This window comes from Psittacula echo (assembly GCF_963264785.1).
Source record: "Psittacula echo genome assembly, chromosome: 5".
NCBI lineage: Eukaryota > Metazoa > Chordata > Aves > Psittaciformes > Psittacidae > Psittacula > Psittacula echo.
In genome coordinates, this window is record NC_137739.1 from 50,644,743 (window position 1) to 50,668,926 (window position 24,184).

The window sequence follows — 24,184 nt, forward strand, 5'->3', positions numbered from 1 at the left end:
TGTGGAGCTAAGGTTAAACTAAAGGAGAAAGTCTGCCCAGCAAAATGCTCTATAGAAAATTTTACTTATTGTGACTATAAACTACTATTTTTATTATGTGACCCTTTAATAACTGGCACAGATTAAGAAGCATCCAAACAGCTTCTAGCAGACCTGAGAGACAATAACAAGCAACTGTTTGCAGACAATGAAGAGGTATGTTTTTGTAACATATTCTTCAGAAAAATTTGTAAAAAATGGAGGAGTTTGGGATTCTGACTCTGGCAACTCTTTTGGGGCTTTTCATCTTTTAAAATTGTCCTACTAACACTGTGATGCTTGTCCGCAGATGGTATTCTAAAAATATGAATAGAGCTGAAATTTTAACTGGTTACAGTACTACAAACTTGGCTTATTAATATCAAATATGTAAGATAATTGGAGGAAAGGAACAAAACCATGGAAGCTGAAATACAATGAAACTAAAATCAGATTAGTTTGCTGCTAACGAGGTCAATATACAGCTTGATTAGGATAAATTTCAGTCATTTTAGGGCTAACATCATGTAAATAGCCATTTTTCAAATAGCAGCAAAACAAAACCATTAATAAATTGACCAAACTACATAACCTTCTGACAGAATGTCTGAAATATTAACAATTTGGGAAGAAGAAATTTTAACATGAGCTTTACCTTGTTAAGGCAATTGAGATTTAAAACAAAAACACTGAAACAGTTAATCACAGACTATCTACAGAGAAACAGAAATTACATTTAAAGTATCTGTGATCCATAAAGAAAACTAATCAAAGTGGTTTCAGCATGAGATACAGCAAAAGCTGTGTAGCATCTGAATGCATGAAAAAGACAGGAAATTTTTGAGCAGTAACTTTAATTTTCTCACGTCTATACTGCTTATAGGATAATTAACCCTCCCACACCAACAAAAGCCTCATGAGAAAACGAATTTTTTAAATGGAGAATGTTGAAGAATATTCAAGTAAAAACCTCTGCGACGTGAAAAAATTTAACTGTAAATAGTTTTGGAAAAAAAAAAAAAATGAAACAATGTTTATTTCTGAAAAGTTAACACAATTATATATTTAACTGCCAATACGCATCTCCAGTTTTTAAAACTGTGTCAGAATGCACCTGCTTCCAAGAAATATCAGTGAAGCGACAACACGCAATGACCAAAGCCACTACAGTTACAGAAATAGTAAAATACCAAGACATATTCCTTAAAAGGTTCTTCTTTTAATAAAAATAGAAAAATCAGCTTAACTTTCCTTCACATAAGGAACAGCACTGGGATTAGCAAGATGAGACAAACAGACTAAAGAAATTTGTAGTCCAGTTCCTGTTAAGATATTCTAAGCAAATCATACGAACATAAATTGAGCCTTGAGCAATCCACCTAAAGCACTGTTTAGCATCACTCATTTCTAACACACCAAAGAGTATCTGCAAGTAATGAAGTTGAGAAATAGGTGACTTCAGAAATGGACAACTGCATGCATTTCTGTCAATCTTTCATTAATGCTTTTATAAAGATTCAGGGTATAGTAAAAGACAACACACTTTATAAACTACGCAGACATATACACATTTCTCACACTTTTCTTTGCACAGCTGAAAAATACTCAACCTATTTTGGGCACAGTCCATGAAAACATGCTCTTAAAAAGCCTTCTATTACCCACCTATCCATACCACTGATCAAACCATTCCAGCTGTTTCTTTTCCATATACATACAACAGTATTATTTTTCTAGTCCAGCTTAAGTATTTGATCAAACTCATTAAAAATTAATATATCAATTGTATTACTTTAATTTGCAGTTACTATAATTCTAGTAACCGCAGTTATTTGGCTACCCTAAAAGCAAGTAAGTCTGCCAAAGTTACACATTTAACTTGTAGAGATAACATACTTTTGTGGAAAGAAGTTACTCACTTTGCTACAAAAGTCAGTCATCAATTCCTTACCCTTTCTCAAATGCCACTTATATCAGGTTTTACAGATACGTACCCACTGTTTTCTGACGAACTATGCTCCTTGCCTTTTCTGTTCCTGGAGAGCCAGTGGTTGTAGCACTGCGCTGTCTCATTGGTGCTTGTCCAGGCTGATCACGGCTCCAGCCTCTAGAAAAGGACTTATCAACAGAAGATTTTGGGAATTCATGCCCAACTCCTGCAAAAAAAGATTTGCAAATCTATTCACTTCTATTCTGGCATTGTCAGATATTTGTAGTTAAGTTCTGAAAAGTTTTAAAGCTGGACAGAATAAATTCTCTTATCAAAGCAAGTATGATTTCAAATCTATACAGCTCATTACTGGTTTTTAAATATATAAACCCACTAGCCAGTATTAACACTGAGAAATAGCCAAACTTTTTCATAAGTGTTGGTGCTATTAGACTATTGTGATTTCCTTTTCTGACCAGTCAAGTGCAAAACCACATAAAAACTGGGTTTATAAAGGTTGTAGCCTGACAAGAAACGTAGCTATAGAAATTTTCCCTTGCTGTACTTGTTAGACACGACACACAAAATCATACGTTATAGACCGTTAATACTGTGGTTTTCTTCTAAATGATTTTGTGACATTTGAGGAACATGAAATAAAGATGATAAAATGAAATGCAAAAGCAAACGAAATGGGAGAACAATGCTCTTTGGAAATTCACAAAAAATGCTATACTAAGATTAAGAAAAGATGGAACAAATTCACATTTTACATTTATACTGAAGTAAATAAAGCTCATAAAAGGAAGTATCAAAAAAACCTGTATGTAAAAAAGAAAGTGAACTAAAGAATATGTGCATTGCATTTCCTTATCCACACTGAAATCATATAATCCAAAATTATATTTGATAAACAATTACAAATATTGAAAATGCATATTCTTGGAAAGTTAGCCTGAGTACAACCTGTTTATTATTATTAGCAAACTGACAGGGACAAAGAAATTTGGCATAATTTGTATTATATTTGTTACTTCCAAAGCTGGATTCAACTCTGCCACTCACATTTAACAACAGAGGCTTTCTCTGGAACTCTTATTACTAAAGACTAACAAACTCATGTCATGTGGCCCTGTATGGGTGATATGGCAGATTCGAAATGTTTTTTAAGCCTACATTCAAGTAACTATACACATTCTTATCCAACATCAGACTTTAAACAAAACAAACAAACCCCAAAAACCCAACAACAAAAAACCCTCACCCAAAAAAAAAAAAACACAACCTGTGTCTTTTGCGAGAAAAATAATCAAGCTGTATAGTAGGAAAACAAAGATGAATGGTCTGGAACAACCTCTCAGGGTCAACTACAGAGAAATGTATTTTTGTCCGGTTGTCACACACCAGAAGAACGAAAGTGTGAATAATGCCTCTGCCCAAGATAAGCAAAAACAAGAACACCCTCTTTAAGAGGGAATCCACATTGATTACTCCACACTGACAAACCCAAGGACACCAATAGGAAGTCTCTTCCCTGTGGTTTAACTGGAAAACCACATCAATCAGAATACAGAGGGATAAACAGTAAACTAAAACTTTTTTCCCCATCTTGCTCAGCCTAAATCTAATCCTGCCTCTCACCATTACATCTCAAAGCACTTTTTAAAGGAGATCAGTGTCATTACCCATTTTTCACAAAAGTGGAAAAAAAGTCAGAGGTGATTGTCAATGGTTCCATGCAGAAAGTCAGTCTTTGATCTGGGAAGAGAATCCAGGTTTTGCAACTCTCAATCCAGCACCTCCTGTCCTTTACCAATTCCAGAACTGTACCATTACAAGCAAGAAGCCACCTCCTCTCCCCATATCATGTCCTGCAGAGTATTTTCTGCATAGTTTGGGAATCAATTTAAAAACTGGTAGCATTTACATGGATTTTTAACAGTATCCTTTTCTCTTAAATAATCCAACAAGGTCACTTAAGCAAAACCTGTCTTCACCATGGTTTAGTGATGAACTGGCATCCAAACAAAACTATGCTCACTTTACACTTCATCTTGGATTTCAGGATCAATATTCCAGTGATGATTGCAACAGCCACTTGCTAACTAATTTTTACCAGATGTGTAACCTTTGTTATTTTCAAGAAGCTATGATTGGGACTCAACTATTTAATTGCTCTGACACAATAAGAAAGGCATAACCTACTACAGTGTAACATTTCAGGTTAAACTCAACACTTTTTTTTTTTTTCTTTTGAAAAATTACATTCCATACGTGGCTACTTGCAGGACTGACTCTTAAAGTGAGAGTTTTGTGGTGGTTCTAAAAAGCACCTTTATTATAAGGCAACTGGGTTATTTCAGGTAATGCCTATTTAGGTATACTAAAAACACTAGACCAAAATCATGCTGTATCCGACATCTTATTACTCCAGCCGAAATTGAACTGATGTGTATACAGTGTTGTCTTACCTTTGCCTTTGTGTTTTTTCTGCTTCTGCTCACTTAATTTATCCAACGGCAGGTCACTGAGGTCCAGACTGTACAAGTTTCTAGCTAATACTTTAGTTAGTGTCTCCATAGTCAGGGACCACTCAGTGGCCAGCTCTTCCCAATATGTCAGTGATGACATTACAGAGAGCAAGTCATCCCAAAGTTCTCGAGAGATGTACACATTTAGATTCGCTTTGATCCAAGCTACTATAAGAGTCTAAAAGAATAAAGTGAGAAAAGTTGGGTTCTGAACATAAGATGTCATCATTCAACTGTTACTGCTTAAAGCTTCCAACTGCCATAGAAATTTCTGTGTAATCCTGACATTCGTTTCATCACCAGTACACTCAAACTTTTCATGAATTATCAAATGTTATGTTAAAATGGGTTTTTGACTTAGATACAGAAACAACGGACTCATGAAAGATCTTTCACTGTCTTACAAGTTTTGCCTAAGTTTTGAAATACTGTCCTCAATTAGTTCTCATCACATTCATATCTTGTGTATCCTTTTTTTTTTTTTTTTTATCTACTGAAGAATCTGGATACTTTACAGATTCTATATACAGAGAAGCCACCACAACAGCACACTGCACCTATAAACTCTGAAAGTATCCGCTACAGCTTACTGTAAGGAATAACAAAATCAGTTTGTTTTGCATGGATGGCACAGAAGATTTTGTGTTGACTTGAGCCAACTTTGCAATGGAAGCAGGCTAAAACTGCACACATCGACAGTTATCCCAACTCAACTAAAGGACAGCAATTTTTTAGTTTCACAGTACCCCAAAACCTGTTGTTGTAGTGTCATTACATATAGGACAGAAAGTAATAAATGTAGCCAGCTCTTTAACCCACACCATTCACATTATCTGGGTAACGTAATCAATGACTTAAGATGACAAACCAGCCAACAGTAGTTGTTGCATCTAATCTCTTAGTCAAAATTAAGCTGAATTAATTAGAGGGAATTTATGTTTAATTGCCTGGAAAAGAGGTCCTGCAAGTCTTCCAGCTAAAGTGGAGTTTTTCCTTCCTTGGTACTGCAAGAAAGTTTGGGGTGGTATTTTCAGCACAGATTCAGTAACCCTGAGCAGCACAAGTAGCATCTGTTCCCTACAAAACATTAAAAAAAAAACCATAGAGCTAGCATTTTGTTATACTTCTGTTTATACCAGTATACTTTTGAAGATAACAACCAAGCTTGATTTGCTCAAATACATTCCAAACAGGGCACAGTGATCATAAACAGCCTAACTTGGTTCTTGCAGAAGAAATTGCTCCAATCTTCTCTTCACACTTGAGAGAGAGAAATCCCTATCACTCTCTGACACCTTCTACCAGGTCACTCAAGCACTATCACCTTCAACAGCCTGAAGTTACACACAAAGTTGTAACTGTATTTCCAGTCTGAATTTACTTTTTTTTTCCCCTCCCTCCCCTGGTATGAATGACATCTTTTGCCAATATTACATCATCATTAATATGCTTCATTTATTATTTTGTGTGGCACAATCTTTGCCATCACAGTCTAGAGTCACTTCTTTACAGTGATGTGAAACTGGGGAATACTAATCTAGTGGAATCTGTTTTCTATTATTACTCCCAATTTCCTAGTGGTTGGCCTTGAACTGACTCCTTATTTCTTCACAAGAAGAAACAAGTTCATGTTATGTGTAATTCCAGCTCTATTTACCCAGAGTTCAGGAAATACTAGTTACAGACTGAAAGCAAGTCAAATTAAAATGGAATAAATCAGCCAGTTGAAATCCTCTTGCTACTGCTTCCTTGCAATGGAGAATGGTGGCAATATACTACCTCATTAGAAACAGCTATTTAAAGGAGTCAGGAAAATAACAGACAGGAACTTGACAGTGGGGTCCTCTTGTACCTGCTAGGCACCCTAAGCACTGGAAAGGAGCAAAACAGTATGCTGTCTCCTTTATGCAATTACAGATCAACAGCAAGTCAAATCTGATTATAATTCTTACCCATGCTTATCTGAAAATTTTTTGTTTACTTTTAAATAAGGCTGTGAAGCTTTACCTGTTTGCATATTTTTAGCACTTTGACAGATGAGCAAAATGCCCTGGAAAAAAGTAATCAGTAGCTCCTTAATAGTAGCTGTATATCCTAGCTTACTTCCTTTTTTCACTGAGTGCTAAGCTGCCTCAAATTAACTAGGTGCTTACTAATGGCTTTAACAGAGCAGATAACCTCTTCCCCTGTATTATGTTGTCTGTGATGTTAAAGTCCATTTATTTACTGATTTACAGAAACCAGTTCACATAATCAATACCACTCTACTGTGTTTAATACCAAGTAAATTTTCACATGTATCTTGTGATCTGATAATCTAAGATAAAAGCATTAGCATTTTACCATGTCTTCTTGTCCATCGACACTTGGACTACCATGTGACGGTAGATATTAAGAATGCGTTTACACATATCAGTGTGTTCATCCAGCAGAGCTTTTATTTCATTTGCAGGTTCAAGAAAGAATATATTTGAAGAATTTATTATAAAAACCTGTAAGTAGAAAAGAGTGGATGTTATGAGCTTGAAATACATTTGTGTTTTCAGCAATTCCATTGCTATTAACTAGGAAGAGCAAATCTATGATTTACAGAAAAGACTGCATATGCAATCAGAAGTAAATACGGCAATATAAGTTAGCTTGATATGATGATAAAGCATTAGTACGATGGATTTTTTCCCAATTTTTTTCTACAAACCATATTTGCATATTTTTTCTTTCATAGGCAGATGGTACAAACTACTCAATACAATTATTTTAATACAATGGACAAAAAAGGCCCAGTAAAGAAGTCCACTGCACAAAAGTTCCACCTGGAAGCCAGAAACCAACTAATGTAATATATACTAAACTACTTGAAATAGTCCTGGCACAAAGCATGTGCTTTAGCATAAGAAGGCCTGTATTTTTCTGGGAAACTAAAGCATTCATCCCACTATGATCAGTAAGGCTTACCAAAAGTAGGAAACAGGAAACCTTCCAAAAAGCAGCTGACTTCAGTCGACAGTGAATTAAGGCTTTCAGAATGAAAATAATAAAAACAAAGTAGGCAAGGACACTGTGTAGGAGTTACAGGAGCTACTACTGAAGTGTTGTTATATTTTTATGTAAGTTTAGGAAGCATCTGAATCACAGTGAACCTCAGATCTTAAATTACTGTATTTGTCTCTTAATGCACACCAACAGGAAATCATTGGTTCTGCAGCTGTAATTTCCCTCTACTAAGAGCTTTGAATTTTAATAATTAAAAACCAACAGTATGCAGTTTTACATTCACTCGCCTCAACTAATGAACCTACCCCACTCTAAGTACCTAAATATGTTGTCTATACAAGAATCAAAAGGGAAGAAAACTAAAGACAAAAGTCTTGGATTTCTGATTCACAGAAAAAGTCAAATGTGGTTCCAGGTCAGGAAACCTCTCAAAATCAGATAAGTTACTCGCTTAGAATGATGTCTTGACCCCATCTCAGGCTAAAGAAGGTATCTAGTGGTCAAACGAACCTTTGCCTAAAAAAGTTCAACATGGAAAATCTCTCAGACATTCTCAGATGTGTAACCATTAGTGATACATTGCAAACAGATTAAGATGCTTTTCACTGTTTCTCTTCTCAGAAAAACTTCATATTCTTAAATAATCATTGTATGCAAAGATTATGAAACTTAAATTATTGTAATATAGTTGAATTTACAGGTAATTTCAGTTACAAAGTTTATTTCTATATATAACAATCTACAGCACAATAGGAAACCCTATTGAGGAAATCACCCAACCTGTGGTAGAAATGAGTTCTAATTAGTGTTATCACCCATAGTAAAAGCGCACACGGTGGAGTGGCAAACACACATGTCTATTTCATCTTGTTTAGAATCAATTTTCTTCTGGATAAAAGAATATTACAGAGGCTAGTCATATATGCACCTATATGTATGTATATGCATGCACATACATAAAATGGACACATATCACCTTAAAAGCATTTCAAAGACCCTCAAATTATACATACTTGATTTACTAGATCAACTTCAGTGAATCATTTTGCTGAACATTTGAAATTAACACAATTTCTGCCCTGCCGAATTTCCTAGAAACAATTAGAAAACTTCTGTTAGGGAGCTTCTGCAACTCTCCCATTCCTTAAGCGTACCAGTGGAGGGCTGTGGTGTCTGCTCAAATTATTTAAGCACCTGCATGCTCATTCAATCTGTAATTCAGAAAAAGATGAGAAAATATCCCTGATCACCTTATCATTCAGATTAAGAGGTTCAGATATTTTGTGTGAGGTGAGTGATAGCTTAAAAGAAAAAAATCTTCCTAGCACTCTCATTAAATACTTAATTAGAATAATTGCAAGATGTGGCACTCAAATGAGAACTGGTTTTTCTATAATGTGATAGAGAGCAAAATGCATGTCCTGATGCAAAATTAAAAGATTTTTTACTGTGCTATCCAACACTTGTGTATACACTGTCCTACTTAAGGTCAATAAGGATACAGTGAACCACAGTAATTATTCCAACATTATTTATCATGATTATTTTATATTTAAGAAGTATTTTTGGAATTTAGAGATGCTTTGAAGGAGTATGGGATTGAACTGCATTATATTATACTCTTTATGTGCTGCTAACAAGAGCATTATTATTATGATGAAAATATCAAGTCTATTTCATACCTGCAATACTGACTGCACTCCAGCTCGTACATTTTGCTCTTCCGTATCAATTTCAGACATTTTATGCAAAGTATCTTCATAACAGCCATTTCTTGCCCAGTTTGAGTTTCTACCATGACTGGAGTTCATGCCTTTTTCCTGAAAAATATTATTTTTAAAAAATCACATAGATTTGTAGAGAGATATTTTGTTTTTACATGGAAGGAAAAAGGATATAATAGATACTAAATAATAAACAATGGTAGATGTTTAAGATGCATCTTAAAGACACAACTATATTTTAAGAAGTTTGCAGCAATTATTTTAAAGTATTCAGAGGAAATAATTACTATTTTCCTCATCCTTTTATTTGTCTATGACTTACACATGGCTGAAGGTTGGCATATCGTATAATCCACATCTTGAGAACAGTTCATAAAACTATATGAAATTTAAATTGAACTAGCCACATTTTAAATCTACAGACAATGGATCAAAGTGGTACCCCATTCACTGTTTAATTAGCATTGACTTTCCCCAGTAGATGGTCTGACATCAAATGAAACCACAAAAAGGAATCTGGAGAGGGACTTTTTACAAACGTATTTAGTGACAGGACAAGGGGGAATGGCTTTAAACTGAAAGAGGGAAGATTTAGATTACTATGAAAAAATTCTTCATTGGAGGATGGTAAGGCACTGGCACAGGTTGCCCAGAGAAGCTGTGGATGCCCCATCCCTGGAAGTGTTCAAGGCCAGGTTGGATGGGGCTTTGAGCAACCTGGTCTAGTGGAAGGTGTCCCTGCCCATGGCAAGGGATTAGAACAAGATGATCTTTAAGAACCCTTCCAACCCAAACCATTCCATGATTCTACTCTGTCTAGCTGCAAATCAGAAAGATGCACATACATTAACCAACCAATATTAACCAATATTTTACCTCTTCTCTTTCTTTTGCTTTCTCTGATGAACTGTGATCAACAATATTTTCATCACAACCTACAGTTGTGCACTGCATTATTTCTTCAGGTTCTTTCATAAATAAAGGCTTATCCTCTTGCTGAATCCATTCCTGATACACTTTTACCACTTTCCTCATTGCAGCTGCTTCACATATTGGCAACAGAAATGCCTGCAAGTAGAAAAAGAAACAAACAAAAACCCAATTGCAATACTTGACATCAAGTTGGGCTCTATAACATACGGTTTCTAAGGGATGGGGAAGAGGGGGAAATGCAGCCACTGCAGGATATTTACAGATAAATGACTCCTAAACCTAATTGTTTGCTCACTGAAAACTGTAAACTGAAATCATGAAAAAAGTTCTACAAAGAAAAGTCAAGCAAGTACTTAAAAAAACTTCACTGCCAAAGAAAGAGATATGAGAACCCATATAGGCATATCTAGTCCAACACCTAGACTGCTGAAATTAAGATCAAACATTCATCAAAAGTATGCAAAATGAATGAGCAGAAGTTTCTATTGCAACATCTTCTATTCAGACAATTTGGAAGATTGGAGTTAATTCTAAATTACTAAAAAATTTCAAGTGACACACACTACTGGTAGACATCTATCTTATTTTTAGTTAAATAAGATTTTGCAAAACACTATCCTTAAAACAAATGCCTCCCTGAAAAGACTTCAGAACTCCCGTTTCAAACAATAGTGCATTTGAGTCAGCGTGATGGCTGATCACTGCCCTCTTCAGGACGTTTTCTGTATCTGCTGTGCTGGCAACTAGTCACAGATCAAAAACTTTTAACATTAGTCAGGTTTTAACTAACTTAAAATACATTTACCAAAGACTGAGATGCCCTAATTGTATTTAGAAAAGAACAGATTAAACTACACCAACACATAGTTTTATGGAGTCCATGGTGTGAATGTTAAAAACTCATTGCCCACGTCTTTAGGAGTGCTCACTTGACACAAGCAGTGTGTTCTCTCTCTGGAAATAGACATTTCGTACCAGTATTACACTAAAAATCGTTGTGTATTACAGAATTCAACTGACAAGTTCATCAGTCACACACTACAGCTCATCATTAGAAAAGACAGGCCCGGCAGGTGGGGAGGGGGAGTTGCTATTTATGTTAGGGATAGGCTGGAGAGTATGGGACTCTGTCTGGAGACAGGTGAGCAGTCGACAGAGAGTTTGTGGGGCACGGAAAAGATATACAGCTGCTCCCAAAACAACTCTTTAACAGCTGCAGACTCCCACAGAAGGCTTATTTTAATATGCTTGGTTGAGAGTTCTAACAGCTATGGGGTTGATGTATGAAAACATCAAACATTCCTGTCTATGGGGAACTGTAAAGTCCAAGTTAAATGTTGTCGAACTGCTTATTACAGAAATAAAATAAGAAAAATCAGAAACTGCAGATATTCTACACAGAAAACATTTCAGAATTTTAAGTTTTCAATACTTAAAACACTCAAGGCAAGATGACAGAAAAAAACTGCACATTTATATAACGTTCTGCTTAATAAACGCTCTTGAAAAAAAACAATGACATAATGATCATTTATAATATAATAAAGATTCCTGCATTCTAAAAATGGTTCTTTACCTGTCGAAAAATCTCAGTTAGAAAATTAACATTGCTTCTTTTAGCAGAAAAGACTTTTCGGACAATTTCAATATCAGTTAAATGCTCTTCGTCAATACTGCAGAGGCTGGAAGAACTTGGTTCTCTCTCTGTTAAAGTACTTGTATTAGAATGAGATTGTTCTGGCTCTGCATTTCTATCCTGCTTATCAGTACTGTCATTTTTGCTGTCCTCCCGTGAAGCCATGCTAGCAGCTGCTCTCTGGAAAAAAACAAGAATATTCCATAGCTCATGTTTAGTGCAACCATTAACTTGTAAAAAGTGTACTGTACAGGTTATACAACAGTATAATTTAAAACAGTACAAAGGATTCAGAAAAAAATAAAAAAACCCCACAAAACCAAAAGAGGATTCAGTGTATTTCAAAGCTTCTTACAGCTATGTGATTAAAAGTAAAATAGCAGAATATGAAAAAAAAAACCCAACCAAAACCCCATAGTGAGTCTTTCTAAAGTGAATTCACAAGCATAAAATTTGCTTAGAAATTCCTTTTTTTAATTCTTCATTAGCTATAATTTTCAGGAGTGCAGGCTGCTGACATAATAATTAAGGCAAAAAACCAAAACTTTTTTTATATATTTGGTTTTACCTGAATATTCTTTGGCACATTTTCACCTTCCATCCCAGGAATATGAGGTCCTGTATGAGGTTTTGGCTCAAGCCAGAAAGACACCAACCATCGAATGACAATAACACGAGCCTTAATAAAAGGTTCTTTTGTGCAATACACCGCCTCATTGATTTCAGCATCTTTCTTAACCATTACGTAGTGTGGCTTTGGTCTCATTTGTGGTATATCTGTCAGGAAACATATCATCTTAAAAACAACTGCAGAAAGCAAGCTCTACACAAAAAAGAAATCCTAAAATCATAACCAATACATGTGAACATTCAGAGGCACTGTTTTTTCTATTCACTATTGTACAACTCATTCTAAGGTGTGCCAAAATGGACACAGAGAAAATTTCAAGACTAGACTATAAGACTTCAAAAGGCTGTAACTGTCTCCTGGAGGGAGACAATACTGTTGGTCCGAGAGACAGCAACTTGTTTTTGCTATGCAAAACCTTCAGTTTTTTATCTGAAAGTGATTTCTATAGCCTTACATCTTTGCTTGCACTTTTTTCTAAACAAGTGAACACATTTAATTGTTTTGAGCTTGTTTTAAGCTACATGCTATACCAAAAATTTAAAGATAAAACTAATAAAGATAAAGCAAACTCACTACTCCACACTTGCACCTAAAAACTACAAAGGGGTTCTAAGTAGCAAAATAACTGTTAATTAGACAAGAATATGGCCTACACAAGAAAACTATCTTCATGCAGAATTACGATATTGTCAAATGTCTTCATTTTTAAGATGTGCTTAGAGTTGTTTAAGTTACTAAGTAACAATGCATGTGAGTGATATCATTTTACAGCCTTTTAAGAGTCCTATATGTCATATCCCTTACTACCAAACTTCCTGGGAAAAGCAGATACAGTTCAGAGGCAAGTGATCACTGCATTTCCTAACGCATCCCTAGAAAGATCTCTATGGTGGTCTACAGCAATTCACAATAAAGCAATATAATTAGCAATAAGGGTCATCAGTTATTACTGATACAGATCCCAACATCTAATCATGGCTATAATGGGAAAGCTTTAATTCCAAACTGTATTTTAACAGTAAACGCAATAAGCACAGTCTCTTCTGGCCCTGCAACAGGTGAAAGATGCAGAAAAAGATGAAAGAACAGCAAAGATGACTAGAAAGATGAAACAGATGAATAGAAAGATTAAATAGATGAACAGAGATGAATAGAATAGATGACTAGAAAGACAAATAGAAAGACAAACAGAAGACGTTCTGCTCCAAAGCCACCACATGAGTCTGGCAGCTTCATCTAGTCCCACATCTGCACTAGCTAATTTTCCCAGAGTTTACTGCCAAAGCAAAGGCACATTCATCTTCCTATGACTTCGCTGAAAGATGATTCTGTGGTCGTAACTTCTGTATACTGGCTTGCAGCGAGTATCATGAACAATGCCCAGTGATGTGCCAACTGGCAGGCACTGTGGTTATTTGGGGTCTATAGCCTAGAATTCTATTTTCTCATCAGGCATTCTACATGATGGCTCAGAACCATTTAGTTCTTCTGGTTCTCTACTGTGCTAGTGACAAAGATGCCGACAGTGTCATCAGTATTCCTGAATCTGCTTCAGAAAAAGTGACAGTCTTCAATAACTCAACAAGGTTGGAATTTACAAGCAAAGTAAACCCATAACAAAGATGGAGCAGGGAGGGCAAGAGGAAAGAGCATTTCATATGTGCTGGGTTTTTTAAACATATGGACTGTTCTTTTAAATTGTGCATAATGCATATTGCTGCATAGACAAATATCAACAGCCCAGTTCAATCCAGCCATGCAACAACCAACTCGATACTGCAAAATGTCATTTCTGCAATACCAATCATCAGTCTGAAGTACTTTCAGATGGGAACGACATTTCTCTGGGAGTGGCATGCCAAGTCTATTTCTAGTTCTAGAAGGGCAAGTATGAGATCTGCTCTGATAGAAGAAGTAGATGAGAATTTGTCTGAGAACCAATTCTAACACATGCTGTAAGAACACACCTTGCTGGTGGTGTTCCAGTATCATTACTTTCATCTGGTGACAGCAACCTTCTCTCCCCTCAAAAAACAAGCAAACAAACAAAACAACAAAAACCCCCAAAAAACAAACAAAATAACCAAAACCCAACCAGCCAACCAAACCAAACCGATCGAACAGAAAATAGAAATATGGTCCTATCCAGATCTGAGTAAGAGATACATTCCATGGTTTTACAGGCCAGAAGGCAGTTTAAAGATACTAATGGCAGGAGTCAAAGAAGATGCAAAGTAGTTGAGTTGAAGAACATAAAGTTGTTCTTTGACTATATTTTACTAATGCAAGGCTGAGAGTTGCTTAGTTGTTTTAAGAAATCCAGCATAACTTCTGGCACATTATGGTCTCATACTTCAGGAGAAACAAATCTGTACAGAAGCAAAGAAATATTCGGCTACTATCTAGGCAACTGACTTATGACAGCCTTTTTCAGGCATTTGAAGTGAACACTGCCTACCTGCCAGACTGCTGGAAAGGTTTCCTTGTTAACATTACAAATAAACAATACAAAAATCCAGCACTAGCATTGAGGATATCGAAGCTGGTGTATCTCAGTGTCACCTCAACAGCCACAGACAAAAGTAGTGATAAACTCATCATGATGTTGCTAAACTGAGGAGTATTTCCATAACAGACTTTAAAGTTACATCCACTATTTTTAATGGAAGCATTATTTTAAGAGGAAAAAAACTACATGACTCTTGCATATAATCCACCTAAGTAATAGATGCACAGAATACTCTATTTAGTATTTATTACATTTTTAGTATTTATTACAAAGACTTTATTTACCACAAATAAAAACCAGTACACTGTTTGCATTCTGTGGAAAGCAGCAGGTTAGTAAGAAAATTTATGTATCTTAAACAGAAGCATATATAACAGCATAATCAGTTTAAAAAAGGAAGCAAATGTCTGGTAGTGCAGTATTTAAAGATGCAAAAATCAGTTTCCTCTGGTATCTATTAGCATTCAGCAGGGCATGAAGCCTGCAACACTGGCACTATTTTCAAAAGGACAACACATCCAGTAGACATGTAGTTAAAACATCTTTGCAGCACACTGTCTCCTGTAGTTTCACGATACTCTCTCAGAATATCCTCTTTTTCTAGTTCCTCTCAGCTATATTATTTGGTGCAGCTGATTCTCAAATGTATCCTCCCTCCTTCAGTCATTTCTTGTACTTTCACATTTCTGTCCATCTTGGAAGTAGCTGTCAAGGCTCCAGACAAGGATGCTGACACAAAACCAAAGCAAAAAGGCTTATTAGATTAACTCAAGTAGTGCAGGAAGAAATATTTCCTTCCCCCAACTTTCAATTTTTCCTTTCTTTTTTGTTTTGGGTCTTTCCTCATCTCCCGCCCCCTCCCCTCTAGGAACTTGATGTAAGCTGGTGCCAAAAATGGCAGGAAGCTGTAAGGTGGAAGACATACGCAGGGTAGAAAATGAAAAGGCTAGCAAGAAGTTATAAAGGTGGACACTTGTAGTTTTGACCATGCTTACTTTGTAAGATAATAAAGGGTTCAGAAAGAATGAAGTGCTGCAGAGAACAGTGGGACTGCTCACTATGTTTCCCAGTAAAAGAAGGAGCCCATCTAAATGCCTTGGAAATGGCACAAAGGCACATTATTATGATGAAAGAAACAATGCCCTTGGAATCTTATTGTCAGATCCATAGTTCTTACTAAACAGTTTCTAAAGACTGTATTACAGGATTCTAAACAGATGTTAACAGACATTTAAAACAAACAAACAAAGCCCCAAACTACTCTCTCATGGGCTCTTCTAAGCCTGTAATACTCAAGCCAGAATTTGGAGGAAGCACAAAACGGGTGCTTGTTACTGTAACTAATATACTTATCTAAAAATCTGGCTTCACAGAAAGAAAAACTCAATCGAATAGACTATCTGCAGTAAAGCCCTGTATCAATGCTTGCTTACTAAAACTACTGTTTTGATTTGTACCTCATGACAACCCCTAAATTAAACATTACACCAGTAGCATAAGAAGCTGGTTTTAGTAGCAGGCTCAGTGCCCAAATGTGCTCTGTTTTCTGCATAAATGCTGTCAATTTTGTTCAGAACAGGCACAGAATTATTCACAAGTAGGGTGGGAAGATGCATGCCAGAGAAGAACTTCTTAGAGGAGAAAAGGCTGTTCCACTTACCAGTGTTTCTGTTGTTTTCATTACTGTATTCTTCCCAAAATTTTTGTTGCTGACTTTGCAGTTATTGATAATAGTTTTGGATATCTGTGCCCATTTCTTCTTTTTGCTTCCCACTGTCCTTTTCATTACTAAGGCCTTGAAAGCTTCTTGTTTACAGTTCACAGAAAAGAGAGATGACTACATGAACTATGGAAGACTCAGTCAAGATCTTCATGGGAAGAGAAAATATCATTTCCACATTTCTTGTTCAAAGATGTCAAGCAGCAGTAGGTTTGCTCTCTCAGCATCACTTATCATCATCCCTCTTGTACCTATTTTATCACTGAACTTCTTCAGCATCTTCACACAACTCTCGTTCTGCTGTTGCTTATGGCTAGACTTACACCGTTTCTTCTCCCCTAGATGAGACAGTCCACTGCTTGTCTTTCCCAGGAGAACAGGGATTTTTAAACATCCATCTCTGATGGAAGTCACATCCAAATACATGTACATGGCCTGGCAGAATCTAAGACCTTTTCAATAAGCTTCCATGACAGCTTGGTTTTAGGATATGAAATTGTGTCTGGAGATCACTACTAACCCTTGAGATACCACATAAACACGTAAGAGGCGCTGTGAGGTGTCTGTGTTATTCAACTAATGAAACAGCAGCTTAAAGCTTATGTATGTGGTACTGCTTTGCAAACAAGAGTCTTGAACTCTATTATCTTACAACCAACATGTGCATGGGTACTTGCAAATCTAAGCTACTAAAAATCAAGATTTGCAAACAATGTTCTAGTTTAGAATAGGCTAAAAGCCTCTGAGCAAAACTTTAGCTAGGTTCTCTTAGAAAGCACCTAAAATTCTGCTCTCTATATGGAAAGGTATATTCTAGCACCATCAGCTTCAACGATTCTGTTAAACCCTAACTTCCTCTTCCTACTCACTACTTCCTTTCCTCTTCACAAAATACAGTTGACACAAAAAACATAACTAACTTTGCCCTGGCCAAACTATGAGCAAGCACCATATGATCCAAACACTATGATTCTATACAGATAAAGCCAACAGCTCCCAAACAACGGCACACTAACACCTTTTATCTCAGCAGCGGTAGTTTCTCCTCAGAGCACAACTTAAATTGACAATGGAGGTCATGTTAAAGAACTGTTTTACAAGACCATACCTGAATCAGGTTAATATATCTAGACTGACCCTGAACAAAGGGTCAGGTGCCTTCACAGAGAACTGAAAACCATGAAGAGGAACCATAATATTTTCTTTCATTAGAAATACTTTTGGAGAACGTTCTTTATGGGCAAAGTGACCCAAGCAAAAAAATGCTTTGCTATGCACTCTACTACAGAAAATGTAATGACTTTATCAGCTGTGTTAACACTTACCAAGTATAGGGTTGTACAAGCTGGTCTCCTTACAGATGTTAGGGAAAATAGAAGGTAAGTAGTATTTCTTAAAATTTGAGAATAAAAATGAAAATCCCTTCTCCTGGTTTTCCTTGTTCTTCCATTCTAAACTCTTAACCTTAAAAAAAAAAATAAATAAAAAAGACTGGATAAAGTAAATATCTAGAAGTAGAAGAGAAAGATGACTGATGAAATGTTTTCAGTTATTTCTTTGGGCAAAATAATGCATTTTAATAAACACTTTAAGAAAGATGGAACAGAAACTAGCTATGAAATGTCAATGAAACAACGATAGTTCTTTTCTAAAATGTTGCTTCAAAATGAACTTGAACACATCAAATAACAAAATCAACAGAAATACATCTGCTTTTACGGCCATCTTGCCAAGCCGTCTTGCTTTCAGGCAGAAATTTCCCCTTAGTTTGAAAAGCAAAGTCCCTGACCACCACAAAACCCATGAGTGAACAGTTTATACTTCCACTGTTGAAGGCAAGAAGGGCAGGGACAGCGAGTTGAAAAAGGGAAGAGAGCTGGAATTAGCACTGCTGGAAGTGACCGGCAATTCTTTCCATGCTGCAATTTCACGCAAAAACGTGTGTGGTAAACAAACCTACGAGCCTTCACACAGAACACAAATAAAAGATATTCTAGGATTTACTTATTACAAAGGACACTTAAGGGACAGGAAGGGATAGGAATGTTTATAACATTTTCATACAAGACGTTTACTAGTAGCACTGCAAATCTGTAATAGACAAACAGGTGTTGGTTATTTCATATTTCTTTGCTTGAAAGCTACAGACCATACCTGAATTACTATGTATTTCAAAAGTGCTTCTAAGAAATAGCTTGTTAAATCTTCTTGTCCTTTATCTCCTGATTGTGGAGGAACAAGTGGAGTGATTTCCTCTATAGTCACTTGAGCTATTTAATAATAAAAAAAAGTACATCTAACATTTAGATCATTTGTTCTCATGCACAAGTATCTACCAAGTTATGAAAGTATAAATACACTGGGGTAAGTAGAGACAATTACAGGAAAAACAATCCACCCATAGATTAATGAAAATTATGAAAATTTAGCTAATAAACCACCACAGAAGTGATTTTTATATATATAAAACCACAGCCCTATATACCCTGGGAATCCACCTGCCAAGACATTTTTTCCAGAAGGCATAATCCACTTCTTTTGGAATTATGCAAACAATAGCTTAACATTTGTGTTACACAAATGCCAAATTTTTATCTGCATCTCTCACGATTTTCTTCATTCAGCAGCTGATCACTTACATTTGTGTAAAGTTTTACTAGCTCTCTCCTTCCTTCACCTCTACAGTGAAGCTACTTCAAAGTTTACTCTTCTGTCGCTCCTCTAGTTAGATGTTTGCATTTCAGTCTTTGCATGCTGCATTTCTACACTGCCTACATTGCCTTTAATTTGTTCCTCCTTTCCCTCAGTAGAGATATAAGCAAGATAACTCCATAACAGGGCTTAAATTATGTAGCAAACTTATCTGCAGAGCTATCCTGCCACAGAATTCATCAATAAATTGAATTATCAGTCAAGGAGACACTGCTTGTTTCTAAAAGCAATACTTGTACCAGCTCTAAAACACTGGGTGGAGATGGAAAATAAGTAACACTTAATGTTCAGAGGAAAAAAGTGGTTATCTTCTTATTCACATTTATGTGAATGCACAGTTTGCACTTATGACCCCACATATAATGAAACACATTAATAAATGAGTTTAAAATCCTACTAAATGGATTTAGAAGGCAAGAAACTCCCCAAAGTAATCAGCACCTGATACTTACTGCTAGAGTGAATGGTCAGAGGAAAAACTGTCCTAAGAACCATCTTAATAGCAAAATCATCCTCACTCTATTGAATGACCTTCACATTAAAAAACCCTTAAGATCTAGAAAGTATAAAAAGCTTATTTCAGAAGCTCAAGCCTTTCCACTAATGCAGACCTTTATGACCTCAGGTTTTTCAATTTACAAGGTCTAATTCTTTTGGAAGATTCCAAGCAACCACAAGAATACCAAAGCTTTAATTGCCTGGTCATAAACAGACGCAGTCGGAAGATCAACCATTTGGCTTTACTTACAGCCCTAACAACCTCTTGAAGATCATATGAGGTAAACTGCTTTGCATAGCTTGCTCCCTAGAGCACAGCCAAAGCCAGTGCGCAATTGTTCAACACAAGTGGAATCTGCCTGTGCAAGTTTGCAGTAGATTTAGCATCTGCTTGTAGCCCTCAAAAAAATAACATAAAATTGGTCATTAACCAATTCAAACACGTTATGTGTTAAGCTACTATACCATACCTTAAACAAAAAACCCAAAAATACAAAAAAACCCAAAAAAACCACAAAAAACCACAAAAACCCCAACAAAACAAAACAAAAAACCCCACAACCCCAAAAAACCCCAAACACAAAAAAAAAACCCAACAACAACAAAAGACAAAGCTACTCTTGGAAGAAGACCTGATAAACTGCCAAGAAACTCATTAACAGCTCCACATAACCTCGATAAGTACATACATACATTAGTTCTCTGTTACTGCAACTTGACTTTTCTGTGCTAAGAATTACATACAGAATTGAGAAATATAACCAAATTACTTACTTTCTTGAACATTAAGTGGGGGGTTAATGAGATTTTCTAGTGTTCGGGGGCCATATTCAGACTGTGGTGATGAAAATCCAGGAATCAAGCAAGAAAACATCCACAATTGTTCTTTACTACAGTTATTCTGAAGTGCTTGCAGCCACAAAAGAAAGAGACGCACACCCTCTCGACGTATCTTAAAAGGAAATAAAATGGAACAAGTTAACTTGTCCCAGAATACACAAAAGCATTTCCAAGAAGAGGAAAGAGGAAAAAACCCAACGCAAGTCTATAGTCACTTGCTTGACTACAGGACTGCAAGATGCTATGTCAATTTTCCAGAAAATACAACTGTCACAAATTTTCTAAATGTGTTTGTAAATCAATAACAGAGTGAAGTTTTTGCAGCAGCAGAACCCATTCCACCCTCTTACATTCCTTCTTTAAGGTCGTGACGTCCTAGAGCAGTCCCCTCCTCACTCTCACACTGGAGAATTTCAGCACCAGCCAAGACTGCATGTTTACAGGGGAGCAGCATGATTGTTTGCTGCAGTACCAAAATTATGGTTTTTAATGCCTTCTGCTGAGGTTCTTGATGACTTTTTTGCCTCAGTCTTCACTGGCAAATGCTCTGACCACACCACCCAAATCTTGGAAGGCAGACACGGACTGTGAGAATGAAGACCTTGAGTTCACTGTAGGAGAGGATCTGGCTCGAGACCATCTCAAAAACCTGAATGTATATAAGCCCATGGGACCTGACGGAATCCATCCGCAGATCCTGAAAGAGCTGGAGAATGAAGTTGATAAGCCATTGGCCATCATATTTGAAAGATCATGGCAGTCAGGTGAAGTTCCCAACAACTAGAAAAAGGGAAATATAACCCCCATTTTCAAGAAAGGGAAAATGGATGACCCAGGAAATTACAGACCAGTCAGTCTCACCTCCGTGCCTGGCAAAAACTTGGAGCAGATTCTCCTGGAAGGCATGCTAAGGCACATGAAAAACAAGGAGGTGGTTGGTGACAGCCAGCATGGCTTCACTAAGGGGAAATCCTGCCTGAACAATTTGGTGGCCTTCTATGATGGGGCTACGAAACTGATGGACAGGAGTAGAGCAGCTGACATCATCTACCTGGACTTGTGCAAAGCGTTCAACACTGTCCCACATGACATCCTTGTCTCTAAATTGGAGAGGCATCAATTTGATGTGTGGACCACTCGGTGGATAAAGAACTGGCTGGATGGCCACACGCAAAGAGTTGTGGTCAATGGCTCGATGTCCAGCTAGAGACCAGTAACGAGTGGTGTCCCTCAGGGGTCGGTGTTGGGACCGGTCTTGTTCAACATCTTTGTCGGTGACATGGACAGTGGGATTGAGTGCGCCTTCAGCAAGTTTGTTGATGACACCAAGCTGTGTGGTTCGGTTGATACGCCAGAGGGAAGGGATGCCATCCAGAGGGACCTCAACACGCTTGTGAGGTGGGCTGATGCCAACCTTATGAAGTTTAAACATGTCAAGTGCAAGGTCCTACCCCTGGGTCAGAGCAATCCCAGGCACAGCTACAGGTTGGGCAGAGAAGAGATTCAGAGCAGCCCTGCAGAGAAGGACTTGGGGGTGTAGGTCGATGAAAAAATGAACATGAGCCAGCTTCAGTGTGCGCTCACAGCCCAGAAAGCCAACCGTATCCTGGGCTGCATCAAAAGGAGCGTGACCAGCAGGTCGAAGGAGGTGATCCTGCCCTTTTACTCTGCTCTCATGAGACCTTACTTGGAGCACTGTGTGCAGTTCTGGTGTCCTCAACATAAAAAGGACATGGAACTGTTGGAACAAGTCCAGAGGAGGGCCACGAGGATGATCAGGGGACTGGAGCATCTCCCGTATGAAGATAGGGTGAGAAAGTTGGGGCTGTTCAGCCTGGAGAAGAGAAGGCTGTGTGGAGACCTCATAGCTGCCTTCCAGTATCTGAAGGGGGCCTACAACGATGCTGGGGATGGACTATTCATCAGGGACTGTAGTGACAGGACAAAGGGTAATGGGTTCAAACTTAAACAGGGTAAGTTTAGATTGGATATAAGGAGGAAGTTCTTTACTGTAAGGGAGGTGAGGCACTGGAATGGGCTGCCCAGGGAAGTCGTGAATGCTCCATCCCTGGCAGTGTTCAAGGCCCGGTTGGACAGAGCCTTGGGTGACATGGTTTAGTGTGAGGTGTCTCTGCCCATGGCAGGGGAGTTGGAACTAGATGATCTTAAGGTCCTTTCCAACCCTAACTATTCTATGATTCTATATGTTACATTTGGGTGGCTTTTGTCTCACAGTCAACTGTTATTACACTACCCACCAATAGGCCTCTTTGGCATAGATAATCCTCTACTGCCAAGACAGCCTGAGCCCCAAGACCAGTTTCCCTGCCCCAACAATGAATGGCTAAGGCTTACTTCTGCTTTAACGCAATATCGTCCAAACCATTTGCACACATTCCTAACTTAGCTACTCTACGAAAAACACGTTACTACTATGAGTAGTCCTACCAAGTTATAGTTGATGATCTGAAGTCATTCTTTCATGACACACAAGTCATGATCTGGTTCTCATTCCTTTGCTTTTACTATAAAAATTCACCCTTATGTTCTTATTTTTATTTGCAGGTACTTTTGACAAAAACAGTACGCAACATTTTCCAATACCTTTAATGAATTTCCAGTGTGAAGAAGCTTCTTTAAAATCAACCCTAAAAAGAAGGGAAAAAAAATAATACACATATTTGTTTGTTTGGTATTTTTTGTTTATTACTATGTCAGAGTTCTCGGTCAGACTTGATAGTAACTTTTAAACAAGTCCTTGGCAATCTCCAGTTTAATCTTGGTGAACTCGATATCCTCAGGCAACTCTCTCGATGCCAGAAGGAAAAAAAAAGATCACCTTTCATAGCCTCCTCCTAACCCATAACATCTTTCTTTAAGAACTTTTGGGGATGTGTACCTTATAAGCAAACGATCCTCAAGTCATTAATATGCATATCATCAGCACTGCCCATTTACAAATACAAACCTCATGCCGATTTTGCAATTACTACGAGAAGAAAAAAAATTGGGTTTTGTTTGGGCTCCCCCCCCCCAGGCTTGCAAGAGTTAAGACCATAATCGTTGTTCTATCACTTATAAAGTAAAGGACATGAGTAGCACTAACTACTAATGAAAAAATAAGATTTTTTAAAAGAGAGGAGAAGAAAGAGAAGAGGAAAAAAGAAGGAGGGGAGGGGCAAAGGGAAATAAACTTACCAATACTATGGAATTGCCATCTCTGATGAATCCTTTCTGGAAGAAGTTGCAAAATTTTCTACGAAAAACAGAACCCAAGGATCCATGTTGCAGATGTCACTCTCAGAAGATCAACGAGCACTCTCACAAAGGCCACAGATCAGAAACTGTGGTTAACTTAGAAGATTTCCACAGTTCTCTCCTAGGAAGCATTACTGCCCTTTCAAGATAACCCATTCCTAAAGCTGAGAAGTCCAAAGGACTGTCTGGCAAGTCTTGCATTGAAGACTTCTGATGTTACTGCAGTTTTATCTGGCCCCACTGCCTTTCT

General features: G+C 37.3%; 1 protein-coding gene across 4 annotated transcripts in view; it reads right to left on the reverse strand.

Annotated features, from left to right (window-relative positions):
• Positions 1–24,184, reverse strand: part of RALGAPA1 (Ral GTPase activating protein catalytic subunit alpha 1) — a 132,699-nt gene that overhangs the window by 93,354 nt on the left and 15,161 nt on the right. For all 4 annotated transcript variants that reach the window (XM_080618067.1, XM_080618066.1, XM_080618065.1 and 1 more), the window contains exons 4-16: positions 23,875–23,932; positions 23,281–23,324; positions 20,611–20,788; positions 18,781–18,896; positions 17,952–18,090; positions 12,335–12,543; positions 11,707–11,946; positions 10,074–10,265; positions 9,156–9,293; positions 6,823–6,971; positions 5,427–5,556; positions 4,420–4,657; positions 2,013–2,174 (exon numbers count right to left, since the gene is read on the reverse strand). In XM_080618067.1, the coding sequence (XP_080474193.1) occupies positions 2,013–2,174; positions 4,420–4,657; positions 5,427–5,556; positions 6,823–6,971; positions 9,156–9,293; positions 10,074–10,265; positions 11,707–11,946; positions 12,335–12,543; positions 17,952–18,090; positions 18,781–18,896; positions 20,611–20,788; positions 23,281–23,324; positions 23,875–23,932 (1,993 nt within the window). The remainder of the gene's footprint in view (positions 1–2,012; positions 2,175–4,419; positions 4,658–5,426; positions 5,557–6,822; positions 6,972–9,155; positions 9,294–10,073; positions 10,266–11,706; positions 11,947–12,334; positions 12,544–17,951; positions 18,091–18,780; positions 18,897–20,610; positions 20,789–23,280; positions 23,325–23,874; positions 23,933–24,184) is intronic.